The sequence below is a fragment of the Anthonomus grandis genome, chromosome 13 (genome assembly GCF_022605725.1).
Source record: "Anthonomus grandis grandis chromosome 13, icAntGran1.3, whole genome shotgun sequence".
Lineage (NCBI taxonomy): Eukaryota > Metazoa > Arthropoda > Insecta > Coleoptera > Curculionidae > Anthonomus > Anthonomus grandis.
Genome location: NC_065558.1, coordinates 6,473,192 through 6,495,851, shown reverse-complemented (window position 1 = coordinate 6,495,851; position 22,660 = coordinate 6,473,192). Strand labels below are relative to the sequence as shown.

Below are 22,660 nucleotides of genomic sequence, written 5' to 3'. Positions count from 1 at the left end.
TTTTGAATCAACTGTCTTGGCATTCTGAACTCCCTCCCATAATTCATTCTGTAGTAAGTTGATAAAATTTGATATGTTTTCAGAAGTAAAAAAAACGTCTTCGTGTAGGTCACGTTTGGATGGGTATTCACTGTTTTAAATTTAAATAGCTGACCGAATAATGATCCGAGAAACTGCAGTTTGAATGATTTTTCTGTATATTTGTAAATAACATTATCGATCAGGCTACCGTCTTGAATGCCCGGTCTTGTAATGCCCTGCACACGATCATCCAAACCATAACTCAGCATTAAACTTAGTAAATCATCTATGGATATATACCAAACATTCTGACATAAAGGAACCTTAAGAATTGTTGTTGAACCTTTTCAATCAGATCAACCTTTGAATTCGGTTTGTAGTGCCCATATATAATAATAGAGGCATACTGCAAGTGACATGTTACTATAGTGAATTGTATATTTAGGCTTCCATTCTTCACAAAATTTTGAGTAACAAATTAAGAAGCCAAGAGTTCTGGAATGTTCATTAAATTTTACCGAAACAGTACAGTAAGATCTTTGCAGATGGTTTTTGTTTCAATTACAGAGTTAGAAATTTTGTATTTGTTCTGAGGCTTGAGACATGACACTTAGAAGTACATATTTAGAAACATTATGTTATCATCAAACCATTAACTTTTACTGAATATTGCAGCATCTGCAAATAGCAGGCTTGTTGAAAATTTCATGCATTCATGAGGCAAATTATGTATATGTTAATAAATATAGCAAATAGAAGAGGATCCAAGTTGCTACCTTGTGGTAGACATAAATGGCTTAGATAAACTATTCCCCACTTATTTATCAGAAAGGTATGACCTTAAAGACCTATACATGCTTCTGAACCAAAACCAAATTTCTCTGCTTCAAAATTCTAAAAACACAAATTTGACACTGTAGATTTCCCTGGTAAAAACCCATGATATTAGTTTTCAATATTCAAATTTTTGTTAGAACTATACAAAATGAAAGTTAGAAAAACCACTATTTTCAGCATACAGGATGCCTAATTTACAAATAAACTCAATTACTTTAACTCCTAAGTGGGGCTTCCTTTTTTAATAAAAGACAAAACTCTCCATCAATATTTCGTATATTTTGTAAAACAAATAAATAAACAATATACATTTAATAAAATATAGTACATATATTATATATTTTCAAAATTTCTTATATATAAAAATAGACGACGTTACTGTAAATAAGAGGTGATATGAAGACTCAATAAATAAATATTTAGTCACTTTAAAAGGTACACCGATTACACATTTGGATTATGTCTTGGCTTATAGTAATTTGAAATTAACAATTAACCCTGGAATGCTATTGTACGTAATATTTACGTGCGGACAGCACTGTTTAGCGTGTCACTTCAATTTTATTACCTTCTCCCACCTTAGCGCTCAGTAGGGCTCAGTTGTGCTAGTTTGATCTGAGTATTTACAGTATTGGTTGTAGCCGAATTTCTAAAAGCCGGCACGTATTTTTTACGTAGCAATGGTAATAATCGTATTTTATTTAGTACGTAATTTTGACGTGGTAATAATGATAAGCAGTATTAGATTACCAAAAAATATCTCAGAAAAGTTTAACAGATAAACAACCTGGAAGAGCTGTTGTACCGGAGTAGTGACTCTGACGATAGCTTAGCCGAACCTAATTTTGCTCCTGATTTCTCTTTGAAAAAAAAGTCTTATTTTACACAAATCAGAAAATTATAAGACAAAATAAAAATTATAAAGTGGCATCAGAAACTGTATCTGAAACAAATCTGGCGGAACTTAAATCGCTTTTGGGTCCATACATACTTTCTGCTGCTTTAAAAGACAACCACTTATCAACAAAAGTTTGCTTTGATAAAACTTTTTCTAGCAAGGGACGCTTTGAATTGAAATAGTTACAAACCAGGCACGTACAATTAGTAGGGTTTAGACGAAAATGTCCTTTCAGGATGTACATTTCAAATAAACTTCAAGTTCAAATAACCATTAAAGTATGGTCTAAAAATTGTAATGCTTTGTGATGAGGTGACGAAATATTTAATCAACGCCTCACCATATCTGGGTAAATCAACAAATACATATGGTAAACCAATAGTTGATTTTTTTTGTGGAGCAGCTTACGAAGCCTATTCATGGAACTACAGAAACGTACCATGGATAATTGGTTTACGTCTGTGGCATTAGTAGATTAGTATCTTACGGTAGTGGGCACCATTCGGAAGAATAAAGCCCATCTGCTACTACAAATAATAAAGAAAATAAAAACGAATGACAAGTTGAAACTAGAATTAAAAAAATTAAACCTGATTCAAAAAAGCTAGATACTATAGATCCTTGGTATTACCATTGATGGTCGCCTTCGCTTCGAAGATCATATCCTAAATCTTGCATCAAAATTATCCTCTGGATGCTTTGCAGTAAGAATGGCGGGGCATGAGCTGGGAGGGGTAGTTGCACGTTCAGTGTACTTTTCTCTTATTGAGTCCCACCTTCGTTATGGCTTGCCTTTTTGGGGTTTAAGCAACAAGGGATTATTAAACATAATTTTTGTGATTCAAAAAAAGGCAGTTAGATACCTATGTTCTGCTGGGTTAAGAGATTCTTGTAAACCTCTCTTTATATCTCAAAAAATCCTAACTCTTTTTTCTCTTTTTATCTTAGAAACAGCTACTCTTATTCATAAATGTCCTAAACCTCCCTCTAACACTGGTCATATGACTCGCCAGGTTAACGATTTTCCCTTACCAATCCCTACATCCTCCCTCACGAAGAACTCACTTATATACCTCAGCAAAAAAATTTACAACCATGTTCCTCTATGTATCAGACAAATTTTAGAAGTTAAGAGATTCAAAAAGGAATTAAAATCACTTTTATTATCCAGGGCATATTATAGCCTTGACGATTTTTTTAATGATACCTTTTAACCTGTGCTCTGACATCATTTTAGTGTTTTAGTTTTGTTTCCTGTTAAATAATGTAAATTACTTCTTCTAAATTCTGTTTTATTGACAGCTTTACTTATTTTTTAATGAAATTTATCAAAAAGATGCTTTTTTTTCTCAATCTGTTTATGACTAATTTTGGTAATGTGTGTAAATTTTATGGTAAAGTGTTTTAGAAGTTATGTTTGTTTGAAATTTAAAGTGAATTTGGAATTTTTTAGTTTTTAGGATGCTTGTACACAAGATTTTGTTGTCTTACGTAATATAGCACATTTTCTTTCTTCTAGAAACTTACAACTCAACTAAAGGGTCAGTTGATACCTTTGATTAAATGTGCCAAAATATGTGTGCTAACCGTAAAACTAGACGATGACCTTTGAGTTTTTGTTTTTATAACATGATTAACATGGCATGAATTAACTCGTATGTAATATATTTTCAGAATATTATTTGGCAACGAAGTTAATGAATTAACTCATCTGATATATATTTTCAGAATATTATTTGGCAAGGGGGAAAAACCATTATGTAGACAAACTTATATATGACTAAACTTCATAAGTCACAACAAATATTTCGGTTGCAAAGTACACCCAACATTAATCGAAGCTTAAAGAGAACAATTGAAAAAGTTTTGGAACAAGAAAAATATATAGAACCTATTGCAGAGGATAACCAAAGAGAAAAAATTGTTCAACTTGTCCTTTAGCTAAGAGACGTATGAGAGTTACCTACTATCCCAAATGCAAAAAACCTATTTGTGAAGAGCTTCAAATTGAAATATGTCAATAATGTTTTTAGTGTTTTCTACCTTTTTTGTCCACGTTTATAAATTTTATGTTCAATATATATCTATAAAAACAGTATTTTAATATATACATAAATTTTACATAGCAATACTATTAGCAGCCCATGACTTAGCGATAGTATTCCAGGGTTAAATAAAATGGGCGAGATTATAAGTGGAAGAAGTGCCAATGATAGCCCTAACCAAAAAATATCAAATGCAACATTTATCAGTTAAGCTCAACATTTATCACATCAAGATTAAACATTAATAGCTATCTTTTAACATTGAGAAAATTTGTCTATATAATAATGATTTTTTTTTTTAATTTTCAACAACAGCTAACCTCTACTATATGAGGTGATTTCTTTGAATTAATATGCCACATTATAATCCAAAAAAAAATTTTTTTTTTTTAATAATTATTGGTCATCATACATTTCAGTTGTTTCATAACTTCTTAAGTCATTTTAGAGAACATTTAATAATAAAGAAAATGTAATGAAATCAGTCAATTATTCTCGGATCCCTGCGTAAGTCCTGACCCTTTTAGACCTTAATACTCATAAAAAGGCTGCTGCACAGCCTTTAAAGCAAAATAACAAAAAAAACACATTGAATAGTTAAATAAATCTTGTATAGGAACATCCATGGGTAAACTATTAATCATGTCTCGTTTAATAATAAAATAGCTGAGAATATAAGAAAGGGTTACACTCACCCCAAACTGGTTGTCATTAAAATAAGAGACCACAAAACTCGAGAGCACATTGCCCAATAGAAAGACATCAATAACATCAAATTTTTGGTGACTTTGGAGTAAAAGGGCCAAGGGTAATAAGGTGAGAGTTGAATGAGAGATAACAAAGTTCAATGAATAGCTGTATTTCAGCCATAAAGTGGTTACTATGCAAGGAAGTACTAGTAAGTCTTGTAGGGTCGTGGTTAATCCATAGAGTCGGTCTATTTTCTGGCCATAGGTCGGATTACCTGAATTTAAGGCAATTTTAAACACTTGTATGTATATCTTTACAGATTCTTACCCCATTTCCAGACTCCGAGTAGGGAATGGAAGGCAATAATCCCAAAAGCAACTTGGGGAAATGGCCAATCTCTGTTGACATTCTTCCAACAGTAAATGCTTATTCCGGCTAAAAATATGTGGGATAAAGCGGTTGAATATCGAACCATAGTGATTTCCTGAGAACTGTGCTTGGCTTGGGATGATTTAGTTTGTACTTTTCAGGCTTCCAGGATATTTTGGTCCTTATTTTATTTGGGAGAATTTAACTGTGATACATTTTAGGTTAGATTGCAAGTGATCAGTTAAAGGGCTTTGCCGGGTTTTAAAGGCAAATCTATTTTTAGGTTTGTCAAAAATTTAAAAATTGTTTTATTTTTTTTCAGGAACACTGCACATAAGTGACACTTAATTAATTGTCATAATAATGTCAACTGTCAGTTTGACCCAAAGTGAATCCATTATCACCATCACTGTTAGTTGTAGTCGATACCTAATAGGCATTGATTTGTTGTGAAAATTGTACATGGTGCGACATCTTGCAGCAGTAATTTGAATTTAAAAAATGGCGGGAAAACCGTTTACTCCCATGGTGAAACATATCTTCACCTACCTACCTGATACAATTTACTAAAAAAAAAAGCAATCTTCAATATACAATTATTTTATTAACAAAAATACTGCACTTTTTACATGATAAAAACATTAAATAAACCATCATTCAAATGTATAATAGTTCGACTACACAAAAGTATATTTATATTGAAAAAACAATACAATAATTTGAAAAAGCTTTTGGAGAAAAGGACAAGTATAACACTCGGTATAAAAATACAGCTAAACGGTTCTAAACCCTTCTTAATTTTAAATAAAAAAATATCTTCACATATATAATGTAGGTTTAGAGCTAAGCCACCATAACAATAAAAATAAATATACTAATACTATAAGATAATTTGCTTATTTATCATGTTCAAAACATATTTTAGAGCAGACAAGATACTGGGGCAATCTTTAAAAAACACATTCAAATAAGTATTTTCCAATTCGGAAGACTTTTCCTTAAAAGTTTTTGTTAAGTTATAAATAAAAGTGCTATCAATAATCTGATGAGGCACCAGGTTTGTATATGGGAACTTCAATAAGGCATTTAAGTATTTAACATGTAATAAGACACTTTGAATTTGAGCAATTTGATGCACCACATTCTTATTATAACTCGTCACGTTCTCTTTTGGGTTTAGTGTGAACATGTGAACAACTTTCTGCATGAAAACTATACAATCGACAGATGGAAAATAGTAGAAACAGTTCTTGTCAGCCCTAAAAGCCACCCTCTCATAACTGGGGGGTAACGCTTGCATGTAAGAGAAGTACTTCTGTTTATACCTCTCAACAGACCTATAAAAACCTATCCTATGATCAATGTAATTTAAAATGATGAAACCTAAAATTAATGAATAGATAAGTGGTGTATCAAAAGTGATTTTTGAGGCAGCAAACTTAAGTGATAACAAAAAAGTGTGCCACTCTGTAGGGAAATTTTCCAACAATGTTATAAAGTTATTATTGATACCTAATATTTGAAGAAACACATCTCTTCTACCCTGCAAGGTTAACTCCTCTATGTCCTCAATGGAAGGTAGAGACAAGTGGTATTTTTCTTGTTTAAACCATTTGACATTACTACCTTCTCCTCTACCGACTATAGTAAACTCTGCCTCTTGGCCCTTTGTGAGTATCCTATGGATGGCCCTTAAGATACCAAAGGAAAACTTATGTGACACTTCTTCAGCATGGTTTTCAACCTGCGGTATACAATAATAAACGTCCTGAGTTAGGATGTCCATAAATGATGACGGGTAGTAACACTTCATAAAGTTCTTAAAAAACAATTTGGACACTGGATTTTTTGAGGTGTTATCTTTTTCCAAATGAGTCTCTTCAAAGCTGAATGTATCTATGAGATCTTCTTCTTCAGTTGCTTTTTCTTCCTCTTCAATATTGTCTTGAGTTTCCATTTTGGCATCTTCTGAATCATTTTCAGGCTCAACTTCTCCATTTTCTAATGTGATACCATGGGTGCCATTTTTAGTAGACTCCTCTTTACTGAGGTCAGATCTAAGGCTATCTGTTTGGTTAGAACTGGTTTGTTGAAGATTTAGTGGTTCAGCTGTAACACTATCACTGGGATTACATAAAACTTTTTTATGTTCTTCTTTTGTATTATCAAGACTCTCATCTTGTGCTTCCTGTTTAACAATTAATATATCATTATTTAAAGATTGTGTTTTGCTTTTATTTTCCTCTTTGATAATACTGCAATCTGGTACATCAACTTTAATTAATCCCTCGTCCATCACCACATCATTTTCATCACATTCAGGATCAGGTGCTTCTATTTTTGGTTCTAAAAGAGCATCAGATTGTTCATTAGGTGTAAATTCAGGTTCCTCCTCTGCCTCTTTTTTTATTGACTCCATATTGACACTTGCTGAATTATCATTTAAAATATTGTCATGTATAACACTTTCTTGTACTTGCTCTGTTATTGATTTAGGGCTGTAAGTACCATTTTCAATATACCCAGCACCATTTTCAACCTCCTCCCTTAAATCACTGAATTGAATTTTGTCATAATTTTTCTCCTTATGGCTACCAACATGTAAATACTTAAACAAGTGAGTTTCAACATAATAGTAAGAAGTAACAATTTTCTCAATTTTATTCAAAATAAATAATCGTTCTTTGGTGTTTTTAAAACTACCCAATATTTTTTTTATTGCACTTTCTGGGGTTTCACACCGTAGCCAGTCTAACACTGCTTCAATCTTGCCTAACATATCCTTGTTTGCTGTGGCTCTTATACTATTCAAAAAGTGACTAAAAATTTTAAAATCGATATAGTCGTTGCCTAATAAAACAGGCAGGAGTTGTAAAGTGCCCCTCTGCAAACCCTTAAAATGATCCAAAAACTTATCGATTTTGTATATTTTGCATGTGATGCATTTATAGATTCCTGTCCTCCAGTTTTCAATGGCACTCACTTTACTATTCACAGTTCGAAATGGGATGTATTGCACTCCAAATATAAAATAGTCCGAGTCAAAAGTTAAAACAGGACAGTTCAATGCTTTTGCTAAACTGGCAATTTCTTGATCACCTTCATACTCGCACATAACCATAGGAATATCCATGTTTCGAAGTACATCTTTAAAAGTTTCCCGCAGGGCTAACGGAAACACCACCTTATTGGGTTGCCTCAGTTCCAACTTGGGGTTTAACCTGTCAGCAATATTAATCTTGTCCTGCATCCTCTTTAGGATTGTGGGTAGTTTTCTCTGCTCAAAACCCCCATCAAAGATCACAATAGGCTTGACCCTTACCTCGAGAAGCATCATAAAGAAATTTTCAACAATATAAGCGTATTTATCGTAGTCTCCTCCATAAGAATTATAAGATCTGGCATCGAATTGCCACTGTTTCCAGTTGTACAATTGGCAGGAGATACTGTGGCCGTCTATTATGAGGGTCGTGTCCCGTAGCTCGTAGTTCTCGTAAAACAAATGGCTTCGGTCGTTTACGAACTTGGTGAAGCCCTGAATCCCCATTTTTCTTTCTTTAGTTGAACGATTTGTTTTTGTAATTTTTTATGCCATGTCAACACTGTGACGGACGCCACTGTTTTTTTTTGGAGGTTAAGTTGGGATTTGACAGTTGGGACTTCTTTTTTTTACTTAAATGGGCTTTGCTACCAGTTTATAGTGACGTACAAGAAAATATAAACACGAATATCGATATCGGAGCCCTTGAAATGTCAAATTATTTGACAGTTAAACAAAAATATAATTTAGTTAATTTTTTAAAATTTACAATGGAATCGAGGGGCGAAACCTCGGAGCTCCAACAATTGGTGTCCAGCGATGCAGAAAATGACGACAGCACAATCCAAGAGGATCCCACCGATACCACAGAAAGCAAGGTCATGTCTCCGATCCGAAGTGCCAAAGTAGTAAATACAACTCGAAAATCTATGAAAGGTTCTTTGTTCTAATCGTTTTTTTATAGTTCTCCTCCTCAGGTAATACCAGCCATAGTTCGGTAACTAGGTCTTTAGGTAAGGGCTACATAGCGCCATCAATAGGAGGCTCAAAAATTGCTTACATAAATGAAAGAAAGCCGGCTAGAGAACCTGTTAAACCTAGTACTGCAAGACCAAGAAATACACACAAAGGTATCAGAAACATGGTCAATTTTTTTCAAACTGCATGGATTTTTAAAATTTGAAATACCATATTGTACTATTGAACTTACTATCTCACATTACATTTAAAAAATTTAAGATAGTAGCAAGTAGTTGTTAGCAATTTAATATTAATTTTTTTCTTCATCTTTATTAATTAGAAAATCTTGTGCTCTAGGGTTATGTTTTTATAAGTAATTTTATTGATATACCCAAGTAACAATTTAGGTTCTAAAAAGGTTATAACTCCTAGAACCTGTTTAAGAAAAATTATTGATTATGCCATTACTCACAAACAACATTATTTATTAGCCCGCATAACCTTCTGTAGTAAAAAAAGACCCAGCCTTAAAGAGGTTGTCGTTGCCAATAGGCTCTGGCCAATTTGAAACCAGATCGCATATCACAGAACCCATATAGTCAATAGAAATAACCTTTATCGAACCCGAGGATGCCTAAAAGTAACTTGTGTAGAACCTGAAAGCTTTTACGCCTACCTGTTTACAACCCTTTAGCAAAGTCCTTTTAGACTTTTAGGTGGTTATATAGTTTACTAAGGTCTAGCTGGTATCGGGAGCAGCGATCCCGAATTCTACCGAACGGCTCAACTTGCGTGGCCGACAATAGTATGGTGCCACATTTAAATGGCTACTGCTACTAATAGGTAAAACAGGATTGTTCCTTAGGAATCAGGATTCCTTAGGAAATTTCAAAATTTAAAAAAAAAATTTAGGAAATTAGGAATTCCAGGAATCCCTCAGGATTGTTCTACAGGATTATTCCTTATATTTAGAGAGCGACTGGTGGCCCTATTGTACAGAGTGGAAAAAAACTTTAAATGCAAAAGTTGCGGGATTTGTCCTAAATTGCCAGAAAATGTTTTAAAACATAATACAGGGACATGGAAAAGGTAATAAAATGGACAAACTTGGTATTTTTAAATGTAACACCCTATATTTTTTATATAAATTAAAAGCCTCGTTTTTCCTGATTTAAAAATATCTGCTATTGGTAAAATATTTATATTTACTTAAAATTAAAAAAAAAAAACAGTTAATAAAATCTCAGTTGCTATGATTAATAATGGTCAATAAATAAATTGCTTAACTGTAATTTTTAACCATAGTGACGTCTGAATTAATTATAGCAACGGAGATTTTATTAAACTATTTAGAATATTCTTCTTAAATTTTAGGTATAAATATTTTACCAAAATGTCAGCATATTATAAATTTTTGAAATCAGGAAAAAAAGGGCTTTTACTTTATATAAAACTATAAAGAGTGTTTATAGTTTTATATAAATTAAACTTTGTATAATTTATTAACTTTTGATACCCCTATATTATATATTTTTAATCCCCATTACATTGATTTTGTTTTGGTTTATTGGGCATTCTATTGTAATTTGTTAAGGGATATTGCAGAAATAAAAGATAACTAAATGTAAAAATAAATTAAATATATTCATTTGTTCACATATACTTTCACCTATCTACATACAGCGTGTCTCATTTAATAGTGTAACAGCGTAATCATTATTTTGCTTTTTGACTGATTTAAATCAAACCGACGGTCTCAAAAGATAGAGGTCACCGAGGTCTATTTAAATATTGAAAACCAGTTCGATTGCATCTTCGATGCTAAATTGGGTGAAGAACAACGAAAAATAATAGTAGGTTTTTTTTATTGAAAAGAAGGAAATCCTTAATTAAAAATCCCCAAATCCAAAGTTTGGTTGAACTCCAATAAAATGAGGTTTTGATGAAAATGTATATAAGCCTATATGTAAATGTTTATACTTTTAAATGAGACACTCTGTAAATACATGTTTTTTACAATTAGAATATGACTTGAAGAGCCTAATTCTAAATAATTATTTCCACAGAAACGTGAAGAAAATTATAAATATTATGTTAAAAAAAGCTGCTCATATATTTTTTTACAAAAAAAAAATAATTTAAATATTAAAAATTAGTAAAAAAATAATATCTAGTTACGACATAACTAAACAACTAAAATACAAATTGAGTACTTATTATTTATGGTTAAGTATTTGAATAACTATGGTATTCGATTCCTGTTGAGAAGGTTTCCTGAGGGATAAAACAGATTTTTTTGATTTCTTTTTTGTGGACCCAAATCTTCTTTGAGGTCCAATTTTTCCATTATGAACATTATTTTTATTAGAAGATGAAAAACTATTTTTATTTATATTAATATTCTCTATTGCAGCTAAAGTTGGAGGAAGGGAATTTAAAACTTTTTCAATGGCATCTAACTTCTTGTGTGAGTTACCAGAATGTAACGTTTCTTGAAATTGCACTAAGAGGCTTTGCTGTCGCTCCTCAATCGAAGAACCTGTTTTTTGTTTTTTAGCAAGTTGTGTAATAATTGCATCACATTCCTCGTTTTCATAACATTCAACAATACAGCTGATCTTCTTCTGGAGAATCTTCATGAAAATCTGGAAGAAAAAATATATTTACCTAATTATTAGTGTTATTACACATAAAATTAGTTATGATCACCCATTGGTTATAGATTTGAAAACTATAAATTACAAATTTTAAATGTAAATGTTTCATGTTTGTTTCAAACATTTCCCGCACTGATGAGTAATTTTTTTAAAATCACTTTATAATTATTACAAATCAAATTAATAAATAGTCAAACGAATAGATTTAAAGTCTTACACACAAAACACAAGCAAGTCCTACTACGAAATAACTAAAAGTTCAAAAGAACTTCAAATATCAAATTATTGTGGTTATGTTTACCCCTATAAACCCCTATAAACTGTTTATCTATGGTTTACACTTTACCGGCGTCATACGGTTGCCGTGTTCGGGATCAAGGCTCCCGATACAGGCTAGACGCTAGTATATAGTTTGGCCTGTTCGCCAGCTTTTGCCATTTCAGATACATATTGAAGTATTAAAATTTTGCCATTTAGTTTTAAATATCAGAGACACCAAAGTGTAAAAATCTGACCTTTTAGTTTTAAATATGATATAGCCAGAGTAAAAATAAGACAACGCCAAAATAAAAAGCAATGGCGACATTTTCAGTAAGTATGACTTTATTTTAGAAAAAAATATATTATACTGGAATAGATGACCGATTTTCATTGCGCACACCAGTTTCTTGAAAAAGTTGGGTGTAATTTAACCGTAAAACACGCGCGCCTTTGATATCTTACAAATTAAACATTATTCAGTGCCAATAAAAAATTAATATATTTTTATTTCTAAGATGCTTTAGTGATAATATGTAGTTAAATGCTCCAGTGTCTTTATATATTATATAAATTGTTTACATATTATATTATTTTTGCCTGTATTTGAATAGCTTATAAAAATGGAAGAATTACATTTTTTCTTCAAAATGGATGCCTAGCAGGGTATACTTTTAAGCTGCTATAATACCTTAAGTATCAAAAGCTATGTCGTAGGACAAAAGGCTTAAAAAAATGCCAGTGGGTTATAAAAAAAGCTAAAACAGGGCTAACTAGCATCTTCCAGGACTTTTAGGCCACTTTTAATAACCAATTAGCTGGCAAAGTCTGGGCGAATTTCAATAAATGGCTTTTAGGCATTTAGTAGGATCTATTGGCATTATTTATATTGTCAATATTTTATTTGTCATATTTACCTGACCAGTTGTAATTCGTTGGAAATTTCGCTTCACTTTTCTTTTAAAATTATCACTTCTTACAATTTTGTGCCAAGACATCCCTCAAACTCAAAAATGCTTTATTGTCAATATAAACATAGAAGTTGTAGACAAAGCCAATAGACTGTACATTAAATGAATAAAAACGATAAACTAATTTAAAATAAAATAAAATTATATAAAACTTTGAAAAATACTTAAATGCTAATCACTAAACAATTCACTTAAAGTATAGTACGCTTTACTAGCAAGAAATATTTTCGTCCTTGTACGTAGGCTTTTTTCAGTTTTTAGTTGTCTTATTTCTAGTGGAAGTTTATTAAACAGCTTTCTACCTCCATATATGATAGAGCTACGGACAGGTTCAAAATGAGGAATGGGTAGCCTCAACAAATAATTTTGTCGCGTATTATAGTGGCTTCCTAAGTGGAGTTCCTGTTTATATTTTCTAAAAACTAAGCAAACTGTTTCCAAAATAAAGATACAACACAGGGTTAAAATATTATGACTTACAAAAAGCGGGCGACATGAGTCACGAGGCTTGGCCCTACATAGATATCTAATGGCCCGTTTCTGGAGTACAAACACTGAACTAAAAAGTGAATTTGAACATGAACCCCAAAAGCAAATTTCCATATCGAAGGTGCGACTCGATAATCGCGAAGTATGCAGATCTGGCGATGGAGAAATTAAGACTGGTGGCAATAACCCTTAGGGCGTAGCAGCCTGATGAGACTTTTCTACATACATTCACAATATGGTCTTCAAATTTAAGGAATTTGTCTATGGAAAGACCCAAAAACTTACTGAACGGTGGCATGCTGATGGCTTCATTATTCAAACATATATTATTTGTATTACATTTAAAATTAAGAATATTTGTTTTGGAAACATTAAATGTCAAAAAATTTGCATCACACCAGTCTTTTATTTTTAAAGGTATGGTGGTATCATCGGCAAACAATGTAAATTTGCCAGTTACCTGCAGTTGTGGCAGATCGTTCACATAAATGAGAAAAAGTAAAGGACCAAGTACTGATCGTTGCGGAACACCCACATTTATATTAAGTTCCTTAGAGATACCACCATTAAATTTGACAGCCTGGGCACGATTTGATAAGTAGGAACGAAACCACTCAAGGGCAGTTCCTCTGAAACCATAGAGTTCCAGTTTCATCAGCAGCACTCTGTGACTCACGCAGTCAAATGCCTTGGACAAGTCACAGAATACCGCTGCTGCAACTTCACCAACATTCAGTCGGTTGTACAGGTGCTCTAGAAAGCTAAAGATAGCATCATTTGTGCTCACAGACTCACGAAAGCCAAACTGCTGAAGACTCAGTAGGCCAAACCTATTTAAAAATAAAAACCATCCTCACCTTAAGGAGCCGTTCCAATATCTTGGCTAAAGTAGGCAATAACGCTATAGGTCTAAAGTTAGGACCTAGTCGCGATCGCCACCCTTGTAAAGAGGAACAATCATTGCTCTTTTAAAGCACTCTGGGAAAGTTCCAGACATAAATGAAAAGTTAATTGACTCGGCCAAGACTTGCAAAGCAACAAGAGGTAAAGCAGAAAATATTTTAAGAGAAAGCCCATCCCAACCTGATGAACTCTTATTCTTAATATTAACCATTAACTGTTTAAGCTCTTCTACACTTGTGAGGTCAAAAAAGTAAGATTCGGCTACTACCACATTGCTGAGATAGCTCCTGGGATCTATTTTTTGTGAGAGATTGGCTGCAAGGTTACTAGCAATATCACAGTAGAAGGAATTGAGGACATTGGACTCTAAGGTACTTGGAATAACCAAGGCATTACCCTGTATTCTAAGAATAAATGACGTAGGATTTAATAGTCGCGACTATCCGCAAACTGTATTTTATTGTGACTAGTGGGTAAACCTTATCCCATAAAGTTATCTTATTATCCATATGACTTTTAGCAAGTCCTTTAGGTGTTAAAAAATGGTGTTGCCAAATAGTTCTGAATAGGCAATTTTAATGCTAAAATCGTTCTATATTGGAATTTTGATTGCCAAATTAATGCTGAAATATAACCAATCTCCAAAAGCTTATTATCTCAAAACCATCAAGCCCTCGTTTATGGCCATAACAACGTTATTGTTGACACTTGACTAGAACTAATTAGATTTTTAATTTACCTAAGGTTCCTAGTTCCTATTAGCACAAAATTTAACCTAAATAGTTCCATCAAGCAAGCCAATGACTATTGCGGAACCTTGGTGCGGCTAAAAGGCAACTTTAAAAACCAACTGCTTGAGAAAATGTTACTTGGGTATGCACAATATTTAAACGTTTAAATTTTTTTTTCTGCTTATCACACATAAATTGTTACAACACCACCAATCTTTTGTTGCTATTATTTGATTTGTTTGTTTTTTTTTTATTTAGTTCCCATTTTTTCGTTTTTTCTTGCATGCATTTAGACCCCCCTAAACCAGATACACACCACCATTCTTTTCTCTCCCAAGTGCCGGACGTGAGACACATGGAGAGGGCCCTATTAGGGCTCCTGGCCGATTTTCATTCGGGAAAACTGAGGGCTTTTGGTGGAGGCTGCACTATGGAACAAATGACCAACATTCGGGAGCAACAAGAGAAATTGGCAAAGTTGCATTTCGATTTGGGTGGAGCGGCAACTATACCCTCTTTGACTGATGAGAGCTTAAAAAATTCTCAAAATACTATGAGCCAATTGATCCAGAGGTTGGAGCAATTGTCTGTGTCTATTGAAGCACTGCAAAGTAATTCTACTAAATAACTACTGTGTTGCAGTTGTCACAGGGAACTTTAATAAAAGGTTATGTTTACTGTTAAATATTTAATATTTATTTATGAGTTTAGTTAAAATTATAAGTTAATTTGAAGACATTTATATTATATGCTTGATTATTATATTTGATTTGTTATTCTTTTCCTATGTAAGATGGAATGGATTAATTGGAGAGAATTTAAATTAAGTAGTATAAGAGTAGTTATCGGGTAAGTCATTTTTTGGTCTTTTTCTCTGATGTGTAACTTCCTGGATCAGTATTACGTTTCTCTAAAATAATAAGAATAATTTATTTGACCCTTAAAAGAAAAGTCTTAAACTGCTTTATCAATACACTTTCACACACTTACTTATCTTGTTTTCCGCAGCGCTTGATGCAGTAACAAACGTCCTTTTTAATTTGTCTTTTTGAGAATCCCGGTAGTCTTTGGCAACATCTTTAGATAGTTCTGCAATTTTGATCATTACGGGAGCCGGATAGCTAAAAACACATTTATTTGCATTTGCATTGCGCGTTTATGGTAAAGTACCTGCAGCCCATAAATTCAATATTGGCAAAAGTTCTAGCCAAAGCCACTAAATATTCCTCGGAAAAGGTTCCCTTGTGGGCCTCCATGAATGCCCTCCTCAGCTCCCAGTGTTCCTCGGGTTCCGTGTCGTCTCTGTAATTATCGATATCCCAGTCTGTTGAATAAGTTTGAGTCATTTTTTTTACGGTGAACTTTAAATAATTTAGAAAAACAGAAATTCAATAGTTTGATTTGATTAATCAACAAACTTTGAGGTTAAGATCAGACAAATGGCCTTAGGGATGGTGAGACATATCTAACAATGTTTACACGATGTATATAAACCGTTTTAACTTCTATGACCCATAGTCAGGGCCTGGCGACTTGTTTAGTTGAACCCACCATGCCAAATAGCCTAGAGGGCACCACAGATAAAATATTTCTGTAATTAATAGTTTATCTTATAGAGGGAGCTGCGGAGCTGGATCTACCTGTTGGCGATCGGGGACTTACCTTGTGATTACTATTGTTACTTAGTTTTTGTGACTAATTTAAAGACTTTAATTTAACATTTTTCTATTTCCAGGTAAGATAGAATATATTATAGAATGTCATATAATAAAAATTAAAAAAAAAACTTTAAAAACTCTATTTTGAAATTATTGTGAAGTCAACAGTTAATTAATTAAAAACATAATTCAAATCAAGTTAGAGGTACCACATAAATTGAATAGGAATCAAAAGATAATACATGTTTGATTGCATCTCCTGTATTCACTAATGAAGAGAAAAACAAACATGTAGTTTATGTTAAATGTCCAGGGTAAAATGTATGCAGTCGAGTATGCTCAGATTATTGCACCAAATGAATTTGGTTCTAACCAATCTTTTTGAAATCAGCCCTAAAATTACCAAGTCAGTGTATTTACATCATAATACATACTTAGTGGCGCAACTAAACAGTGACTTTTGGGGGGGCTGAAGTGCTGAAGCCCCAAAGACGAAAAGCCCGCCTGAGGCAAAAAATTTTTTGGGAGGAACCCGAATTTTCACCTAAAAATGAGTTAAAGTTGTAGTCGTACATACATATTAAAATATGAACAGAAACTTCCCATGGAAGCCGTCAAGCCGCCGCGCCGCCGAAGACCACCTAATTTGTTGGAGGATTTTTTTAGACAAAAGGGCGTGAATATTACGTGTAAATCAAACTTCTATAAATAATATGTAATACATATTTTATTAAACAAAATTAGATTTTAAGAACTAAATTAAACTAATTTTTCGATTCTTGATTGAGTATTTTTCTACAACTTCCTCCATGTTAATATCTATGTCCCTCTCAATAAATAAAATTGAGAGTGCCGAAAACCTTTCTTGTGACATGGTTAATCTTAACCATGTCAAAATCAATCTCATTACTGAGAATAAACGCTCACAAGTGCTTGAAGAGACAGTGTAATGGCAACTCTAAATAATATATAAATTATCGGAATTTAATGTTTTTTTAGCATTAAGGATAACGTTTTTTAATACAGTCATTTCTGCTTTAATACTCTTTTTCGAAATATTAAATTGTTCGAAATAAAAATCAATAAATGGCAAAGCGTTATAAAAATCTAATTGAAAAAAGCAGTCTACAGCCTTTCCAATAATAAGACTTTCATTTGAAAATCTGACCTAAAGGAATCCTATAATAGAATCGAGGATTAGATACATTAGCTCGCCAGTATTCAATTTCATTAGGATTACCTGCTCCTTCAGTAGCTCCTATTGTGGAATATGTTACATAGTTGTAAGTTTCGAAGAAATTTGCTTCTTTCTTTTAGATGTTGGCGGGTTTAAGCTTATATCGGCCTCATTTGCGAAAGATACAATGTCTGTATGAATGTCTTTATAAGTTGAATCTGTTCTCATGGACTCCAAAGTTATTAAAACTCCTTCCACCACCTTAGCAGCACTACCCAAAGTTGCACTTTTGGACTGAAGTGCTTCAGATAAAACATTAAGCGTGGCAAGAAGATTATCTAAAACAAGCAAAAGAACAACGAAAGCTGGTTGTTTTATCGACGATAATATGCCGATCACTGTGACAGCTTGTTCATTTCGCTTTTCATCTATTTCTTCTTGCAGTAAGTTGATAAGACCAGAGAAACAATGTTTTACGGCGACACATTATAATTTAAGATTTACTATGTTCTGGAAAAGGTATGGCGTTTGATGATACAAATAATCTTGACAGCCGGTATGAATATCTAAAAATATCTGATCGCGGGGGATTAAAATATCCTACGAATTTTTTAATACAATTCGTACTAAAATGCTATACCTGTTTTCAAGTTTTAATTTCAGCAAGGTATGAAACAGAGTTCCTAAAAGTAAATTGCCAAAAATCAGTTCTTATTAACTTAGTGCTAACAGATTTTGAAATATTAGACGAATGTGAAGAATGTGGAATAAAACAAAAACACTTATTAGAAATCTGCATTTCATACCTTGCAGATGTACTTTTAAATAATTATTCAAAAAAGCTAAATAATGATCTCAGAGAACAAGAGCATAATAAAAATGTTGAACGAAAGCTTAAAAAATTAGGCAGTAAGTAAAATTAAATTTTACTTACTGCCTAATTAACTTAAAATACACTTTTAAAATACATTTTATAGCAGTTTTTTAGAATAGGTAGTATTTTTTAGTTACCAAAAATGCGTGTGATATATCTTAGAATTATATTTTTATTTATCTTATGAAAAAGAATGTTTTATTTTATTTTTTGTTATAATGGTTACAAAATCAGAATTTATATTTAAGTGTTGTGTGTTTTTTTTTTCTTTGTTAAAAATGTACTTGTTTGTGTTATTATGAAATATAAAATATATTATATCAGTACACCACATGAAAAGTCATTAATATTCGAGTTATTATTATTAAGTTAAGTTATAAATACGTTTATTTTATTCTAAAGCAGAAAAGTTCAAATCGCCCATAAAATAATTCACGCTAACTTCGGACGTCTACCGATGCAGAGCAAAACGTGCGCCACGGCCCGATAGATTACGTGGGCCCCGTACAGTGTCTTTTAATTACGTTAGGCAAATAAATACTTTTTTAAAAGGCAAATTTAAAACCTATAAATGAAAACAGCCCTATAATATGCAAAATCCTTGCAGGAAAAAAGTTCCAAGCATAAACGAAATAAATAAACCAGAGATACCTTGTTTTTTTTTAAGATAAAGTAAAATAATCAAAATAAAACTATATATTTTATTTAATTTAGAACACTGTAAAAAAAACCTTAAATTAAATGTCTATGAAATGTTTAATTTGTGTAGGACTTTCAGATTTATTTTAAGACCAAATGTTGGACAACATGACAAAACCTTTGGGTACAAATTATTTATATAGTCATAAAGGTAAATAAATAATGCATTAAATCCTTTTCCAATGAAAGGACATTTTAAAATGTTCTTTTTTTTAAATTTTGGTTGGATATTTTATAAATGTGTCAAACTAAAAACTAACATGTTTTTCAGACTGAGACTTGAAGCCTTATGTATTACAATGTGTTATTATTTTTACATATCCTACTGGCTGAATAAAAAAATCTGATAAAAACTTGCAACTAGGATCCACTAAACAGCTAGTGTAGTCATTCTAGTTAACCCCTATAATATTATTCTATGATGCCCAATTCTTTAGTGTGCATATCAATGTCTCGCATTTGGAGGAATGAAAAAAAAAACATAATTTAAAACAAGTAACAACTTTATTCTAAAATACTCCCATCATCTATTAAACTCTGCTTATCAATCAATCCTAATCCTACACAACACGCTAAGGCTGCTCCCTGTTCAGCGAATCTCTTATTTTTCTCCCTGAAACAAATTATTTATTAACCAAATTAATCAACTTTCTAATATTTTTACCAATAAGTTGAACTGTATTTTCTCCCTTCAAGGGTGGCCACTGCCCTAAAAAGTTTATTTTCATGAATAATTTGATATGTTGGCACTTTAATTTTGTTCCTCCCACAATATGTTATTAATTTGCTCTTGGGCAAGTCGATGTCTTTGGCAAAATTCACCCTAATAAATGCACATTTCAGCTGAAAAACATCATGATCATCATCCTGCATTTTAATTTTCTTATTTGGCCTGTCAGTGAACATATCCGGTGTGACCTCTCTTCGACCCAACATGCCCTTGGACTGAAACTCCAACTGCTTTTTTCTGCAGAATTCGCCTAAGCCCCATATTGAACTGAAACCCCAATATTTTTAATGTTTGTTGTATATAAAAATTGTAACAGAGTTATTACCAAATTTGCTCCAAAGTTTGACATTCTAAGAACTTTTTTCCCCTAGGGGTCTCTTGTAATTCCTTCAGCATATTTTGAACACAGTACTTGGTATTGCTTGGGGAGTTATCATATTCTATGGCCAATTTCAAATAGTCTTTTATGACTACTTCCAAGTCCTTGACTCCACTTTTGCAAAATATTGAGCAGTTGCTTTCAGCTGCTCTTGCTACCATTACACTGCTGGCTCCACAAGACTTTTTAAAGGCCAAAATGTCATTGTATCTATCGATTTCTCTTGAACCCCCACTAAAAAAAAACACACACATTATAAGTCATATTTTGCAAAAATTATATAAATTGGCATTTACTTAGCTATCACAGGTATATCCACTTCTTGAGCAACGGCTTTAATTGTGCTATTCCTGTTTAAATGTTGTGGCCTCTCTTGTTTTGTCCTTCCATGAACTGCTATTGCAGAAATTCCAGTGGAAGCCAACTCTTTTACCAAACTAATGGTTCTTTCAGCATTTTCAAAAACTCTAATTTTACATGTAATGGGAATATTTACATTTTGTACTAAAGTTGTGAGAATTGCCTTGGCTTTTTCAGGTTGAGTTAGTAAAGCAGCACCCATTCCTCCCTTAAGGGAGAACTCTTTCGGACAACCCATATTTATATCTATACCAGCTATATCATTTTCTCTAAAAAAATAAGTAATATTAATTGATGTTCACAGTTCAAAATATTTATGAATCCAATAAATGACTTGTTCTGTCCTACTAACATCATTTTAGCAACTTTTAAAGCCCTCTGAGGGTCACAGGTGCCCATTTGTACAACCACCCTATCTTTTTCTTCATTACAGGTCCGAAAGACCACTGTGCCATCCGACTTATCAATATAATCAATTGTACCAAGAGCTTCTAAAATGGATTTCGCAAACAGGTTGGTTTTTGAGTGAAAATTGGTTTTTTACCGTTGACTATTCGCACAGATTTAAGAAACTTCCAGTCTATAAGTTCTTCGGTGTAAACGATGTCGGCCCCATAGCGTAGGGCCAAGAGCCTCATTGGTAGGGTGCCCACTCGCACCATGGGGGCTAAAATTAGTTTATTGTCGTATGTCAAACGATCGAAATGTTTCGTCATTTTATCTATTAACGTGTGAAAAAAGAAAAACATGAAATGGTGCAAAAAGAAAACAAAAAAATTTTTTTTGTGAGGTTATGGAAGACGTCAATGGGTATCAGCTATACGTCAAAATCAAAGAAGATACTCTTCTTCTTCTTTTTAATTGTGGCTTTTAAGTGTGGCTTTTGCTCCCATAAATTATTTATAGTTTTTATATTTTTAGTGTTTGTATTTTTATTTTATATTTCTAGTGTTTACTAACAGCTAAGCTACAATGGGTGATTAAACAATTTAAGACCCAACGATTTTTAGATTTTTTTTTTAATGTTTAGGAAACTTTAATTGATTTAAATCTATTAAATTAAAACAAAAAAAAATTTGGATTAGCCATTTCTTAACAAAAAAAAAACGAAAATTTATATTGTATATGCACCACCATTTTCCTATGCTTCTATTTACTTATGGACACAAATATTAAAAGTATATTAGCGTATTAGCGCGGACTAATCACTTTTTATTGATCTAAAATATTTTTACTTAAATTAAAAAAATATAACGATTAAAAATACAACACTTTTTAAAAGTTGATTACCAAATGGCCTCCTTTAATTTACAACGTTGACGTTTATAAATAACTGTCAAATTATTGACATTTGACACAACCTATTCCGGAAAATCAAACTAATTACTACAGCGTTGCCAGGTTGTGAAGCCATTTTGTTAGCTTATTTTATTATTTTATTACATAAACGTGTCAGGCCAGTTCTTTTCCTTTGTTTAAAGTTTTATTTTCATGTCGATTTTTTCACTCAAGGACTTTATAGTAACTTGTGTCATCATCTTACATTTTGTTACATGACCTGTAGGCGAATGCGACCAATAAATTGAAATTATGCCCATTATTGATTGACGTAATTTCAATTGAAGTTAGAATAAATTCCAAGTGAAAACCGAAATTTATTCCTAAGCATCAACTTTGTTAATAACTGCCGACTTTTACCTAAACTTTATGGACTTTTGTTCAGTATGGCAACACTGCTGTATATCCTCGTGCAAAATTGACATATTGGAGAGTTTTCGCATAGCAATATTTTGAAAATGACGTAGTTTAGTAAGAAGTTTTTAAATTTTTTTTTGCGAAATCGTTGGGTCTTAAATTGCTTAAGCACCGCTACATTGCTTTTTTGACAAAGCTCTAACTACTTGTATTAAATAT

At 32.4% G+C, this 22,660-nt stretch overlaps 5 protein-coding genes and 1 long non-coding RNA gene across 9 annotated transcripts; 1 reads left to right on the top strand and 5 right to left on the bottom strand.

Moving 5' to 3' along the window:
* Positions 1 to 1,116: 1,116 nt before the first annotated feature.
* On the bottom strand, positions 1,117 to 5,232 carry LOC126743663 (uncharacterized). Its single transcript, XM_050450868.1, has 2 exons — positions 4,819 to 5,232; positions 1,117 to 4,765 (listed from the first exon to the last, which is right to left on the bottom strand). The coding sequence occupies exons 1-2, from the start codon at positions 4,964 to 4,966 to the stop codon at positions 4,332 to 4,334; spliced, it is 582 nt and encodes a 193-aa protein (XP_050306825.1). The 5' UTR covers positions 4,967 to 5,232; the 3' UTR covers positions 1,117 to 4,331.
* Positions 5,233 to 5,444: 212 nt separating this feature from the next.
* LOC126743661 (protein asteroid-like) lies at positions 5,445 to 8,493 on the bottom strand. Its single transcript, XM_050450864.1, has one exon. The coding sequence runs from the start codon at positions 8,405 to 8,407 to the stop codon at positions 5,741 to 5,743; it is 2,667 nt and encodes an 888-aa protein (XP_050306821.1). The 5' UTR covers positions 8,408 to 8,493; the 3' UTR covers positions 5,445 to 5,740.
* Positions 8,494 to 8,615: 122 nt separating this feature from the next.
* Positions 8,616 to 15,633, top strand: LOC126743662 (coiled-coil domain-containing protein 28A). 3 transcript variants are annotated; one of them, XM_050450867.1, is made up of 3 exons: positions 8,616 to 8,808; positions 8,865 to 9,030; positions 15,208 to 15,633. In XM_050450867.1, exons 1-3 carry the CDS (start codon positions 8,671 to 8,673, stop codon positions 15,495 to 15,497), a joined length of 594 nt encoding a protein of 197 aa, XP_050306824.1. In that variant the 5' UTR covers positions 8,616 to 8,670; the 3' UTR covers positions 15,498 to 15,633. The 3 variants fall into 3 exon arrangements, with proteins under 3 accessions (XP_050306824.1, XP_050306823.1, XP_050306822.1); XM_050450866.1 differs by having other exon boundaries at positions 8,618 to 8,805; positions 15,163 to 15,633; XM_050450865.1 differs by having other exon boundaries at positions 8,619 to 8,808; positions 15,163 to 15,633.
* On the bottom strand, positions 10,486 to 12,003 carry LOC126743666 (uncharacterized). The gene is made up of 2 exons (XR_007662950.1): positions 11,570 to 12,003; positions 10,486 to 11,505 (listed from the first exon to the last, which is right to left on the bottom strand). It is a non-coding gene; the product is annotated as an uncharacterized LOC126743666 (long non-coding RNA).
* Positions 15,538 to 16,383, bottom strand: LOC126743665 (partner of xrn-2 protein 1-like). The gene is made up of 3 exons (XM_050450869.1): positions 16,040 to 16,383; positions 15,860 to 15,990; positions 15,538 to 15,779 (listed from the first exon to the last, which is right to left on the bottom strand). Exons 1-3 carry the CDS (start codon positions 16,213 to 16,215, stop codon positions 15,724 to 15,726), a joined length of 363 nt encoding a protein of 120 aa, XP_050306826.1. The 5' UTR covers positions 16,216 to 16,383; the 3' UTR covers positions 15,538 to 15,723.
* A 3,379-nt stretch (positions 16,384 to 19,762) lies between these two features.
* On the bottom strand, positions 19,763 to 21,547 carry LOC126743729 (tRNA-dihydrouridine(20) synthase [NAD(P)+]-like). Of its 2 annotated transcripts, XM_050450946.1 has the most exons (7): positions 21,291 to 21,547; positions 21,099 to 21,237; positions 20,683 to 21,015; positions 20,333 to 20,620; positions 20,048 to 20,274; positions 19,942 to 19,986; positions 19,763 to 19,890 (listed from the first exon to the last, which is right to left on the bottom strand). In XM_050450946.1, exons 1-7 carry the CDS (start codon positions 21,493 to 21,495, stop codon positions 19,850 to 19,852), a joined length of 1,278 nt encoding a protein of 425 aa, XP_050306903.1. In that variant the 5' UTR covers positions 21,496 to 21,547; the 3' UTR covers positions 19,763 to 19,849. The 2 variants fall into 2 exon arrangements, with proteins under 2 accessions (XP_050306903.1, XP_050306902.1); XM_050450945.1 differs by having other exon boundaries at positions 19,942 to 20,274; positions 21,291 to 21,546.
* Positions 21,548 to 22,660: the final 1,113 nt, after the last annotated feature.

What these genes read in the sequence shown, in the direction of transcription:
- LOC126743663 (XM_050450868.1), bottom strand. Translation starts at nt 4,966, where the DNA reads ATGGTTCGATATTCAACCGCTTTATCCCACATATTTTTAGCCGGAATA. An exon ending in ACTCGGAGTCTGGAAATGGG is followed by an intron (nt 4,766 to 4,818) that starts GTAAGAATCTGT and finishes CCTTAAATTCAG; the next exon opens with GTAATCCGACCTATGGCCAG.
- LOC126743661 (XM_050450864.1), bottom strand. Translation starts at nt 8,407, where the DNA reads ATGGGGATTCAGGGCTTCACCAAGTTCGTAAACGACCGAAGCCATTTG.
- LOC126743662 (XM_050450865.1), top strand. Translation starts at nt 8,671, where the DNA reads ATGGAATCGAGGGGCGAAACCTCGGAGCTCCAACAATTGGTGTCCAGC. An exon ending in CGATCCGAAGTGCCAAAGTA is followed by an intron (nt 8,809 to 8,864) that starts GTAAATACAACT and finishes GTTTTTTTATAG; the next exon opens with TTCTCCTCCTCAGGTAATAC. An exon ending in ACCAAGAAATACACACAAAG is followed by an intron (nt 9,031 to 15,162) that starts GTATCAGAAACA and finishes GCATGCATTTAG; the next exon opens with ACCCCCCTAAACCAGATACA.
- LOC126743665 (XM_050450869.1), bottom strand. Translation starts at nt 16,215, where the DNA reads ATGACTCAAACTTATTCAACAGACTGGGATATCGATAATTACAGAGAC. An exon ending in ATTGAATTTATGGGCTGCAG is followed by an intron (nt 15,991 to 16,039) that starts GTACTTTACCAT and finishes ATGTGTTTTTAG; the next exon opens with CTATCCGGCTCCCGTAATGA. An exon ending in CGCTGCGGAAAACAAGATAA is followed by an intron (nt 15,780 to 15,859) that starts GTAAGTGTGTGA and finishes TTATTATTTTAG; the next exon opens with AGAAACGTAATACTGATCCA.
- LOC126743729 (XM_050450945.1), bottom strand. Translation starts at nt 21,495, where the DNA reads ATGTTTTTCTTTTTTCACACGTTAATAGATAAAATGACGAAACATTTC. An exon ending in TTAAAAGTTGCTAAAATGAT is followed by an intron (nt 21,016 to 21,098) that starts GTTAGTAGGACA and finishes TTATTTTTTTAG; the next exon opens with AGAAAATGATATAGCTGGTA. An exon ending in GATATACCTGTGATAGCTAA is followed by an intron (nt 20,621 to 20,682) that starts GTAAATGCCAAT and finishes GTTTTTTTTTAG; the next exon opens with TGGGGGTTCAAGAGAAATCG.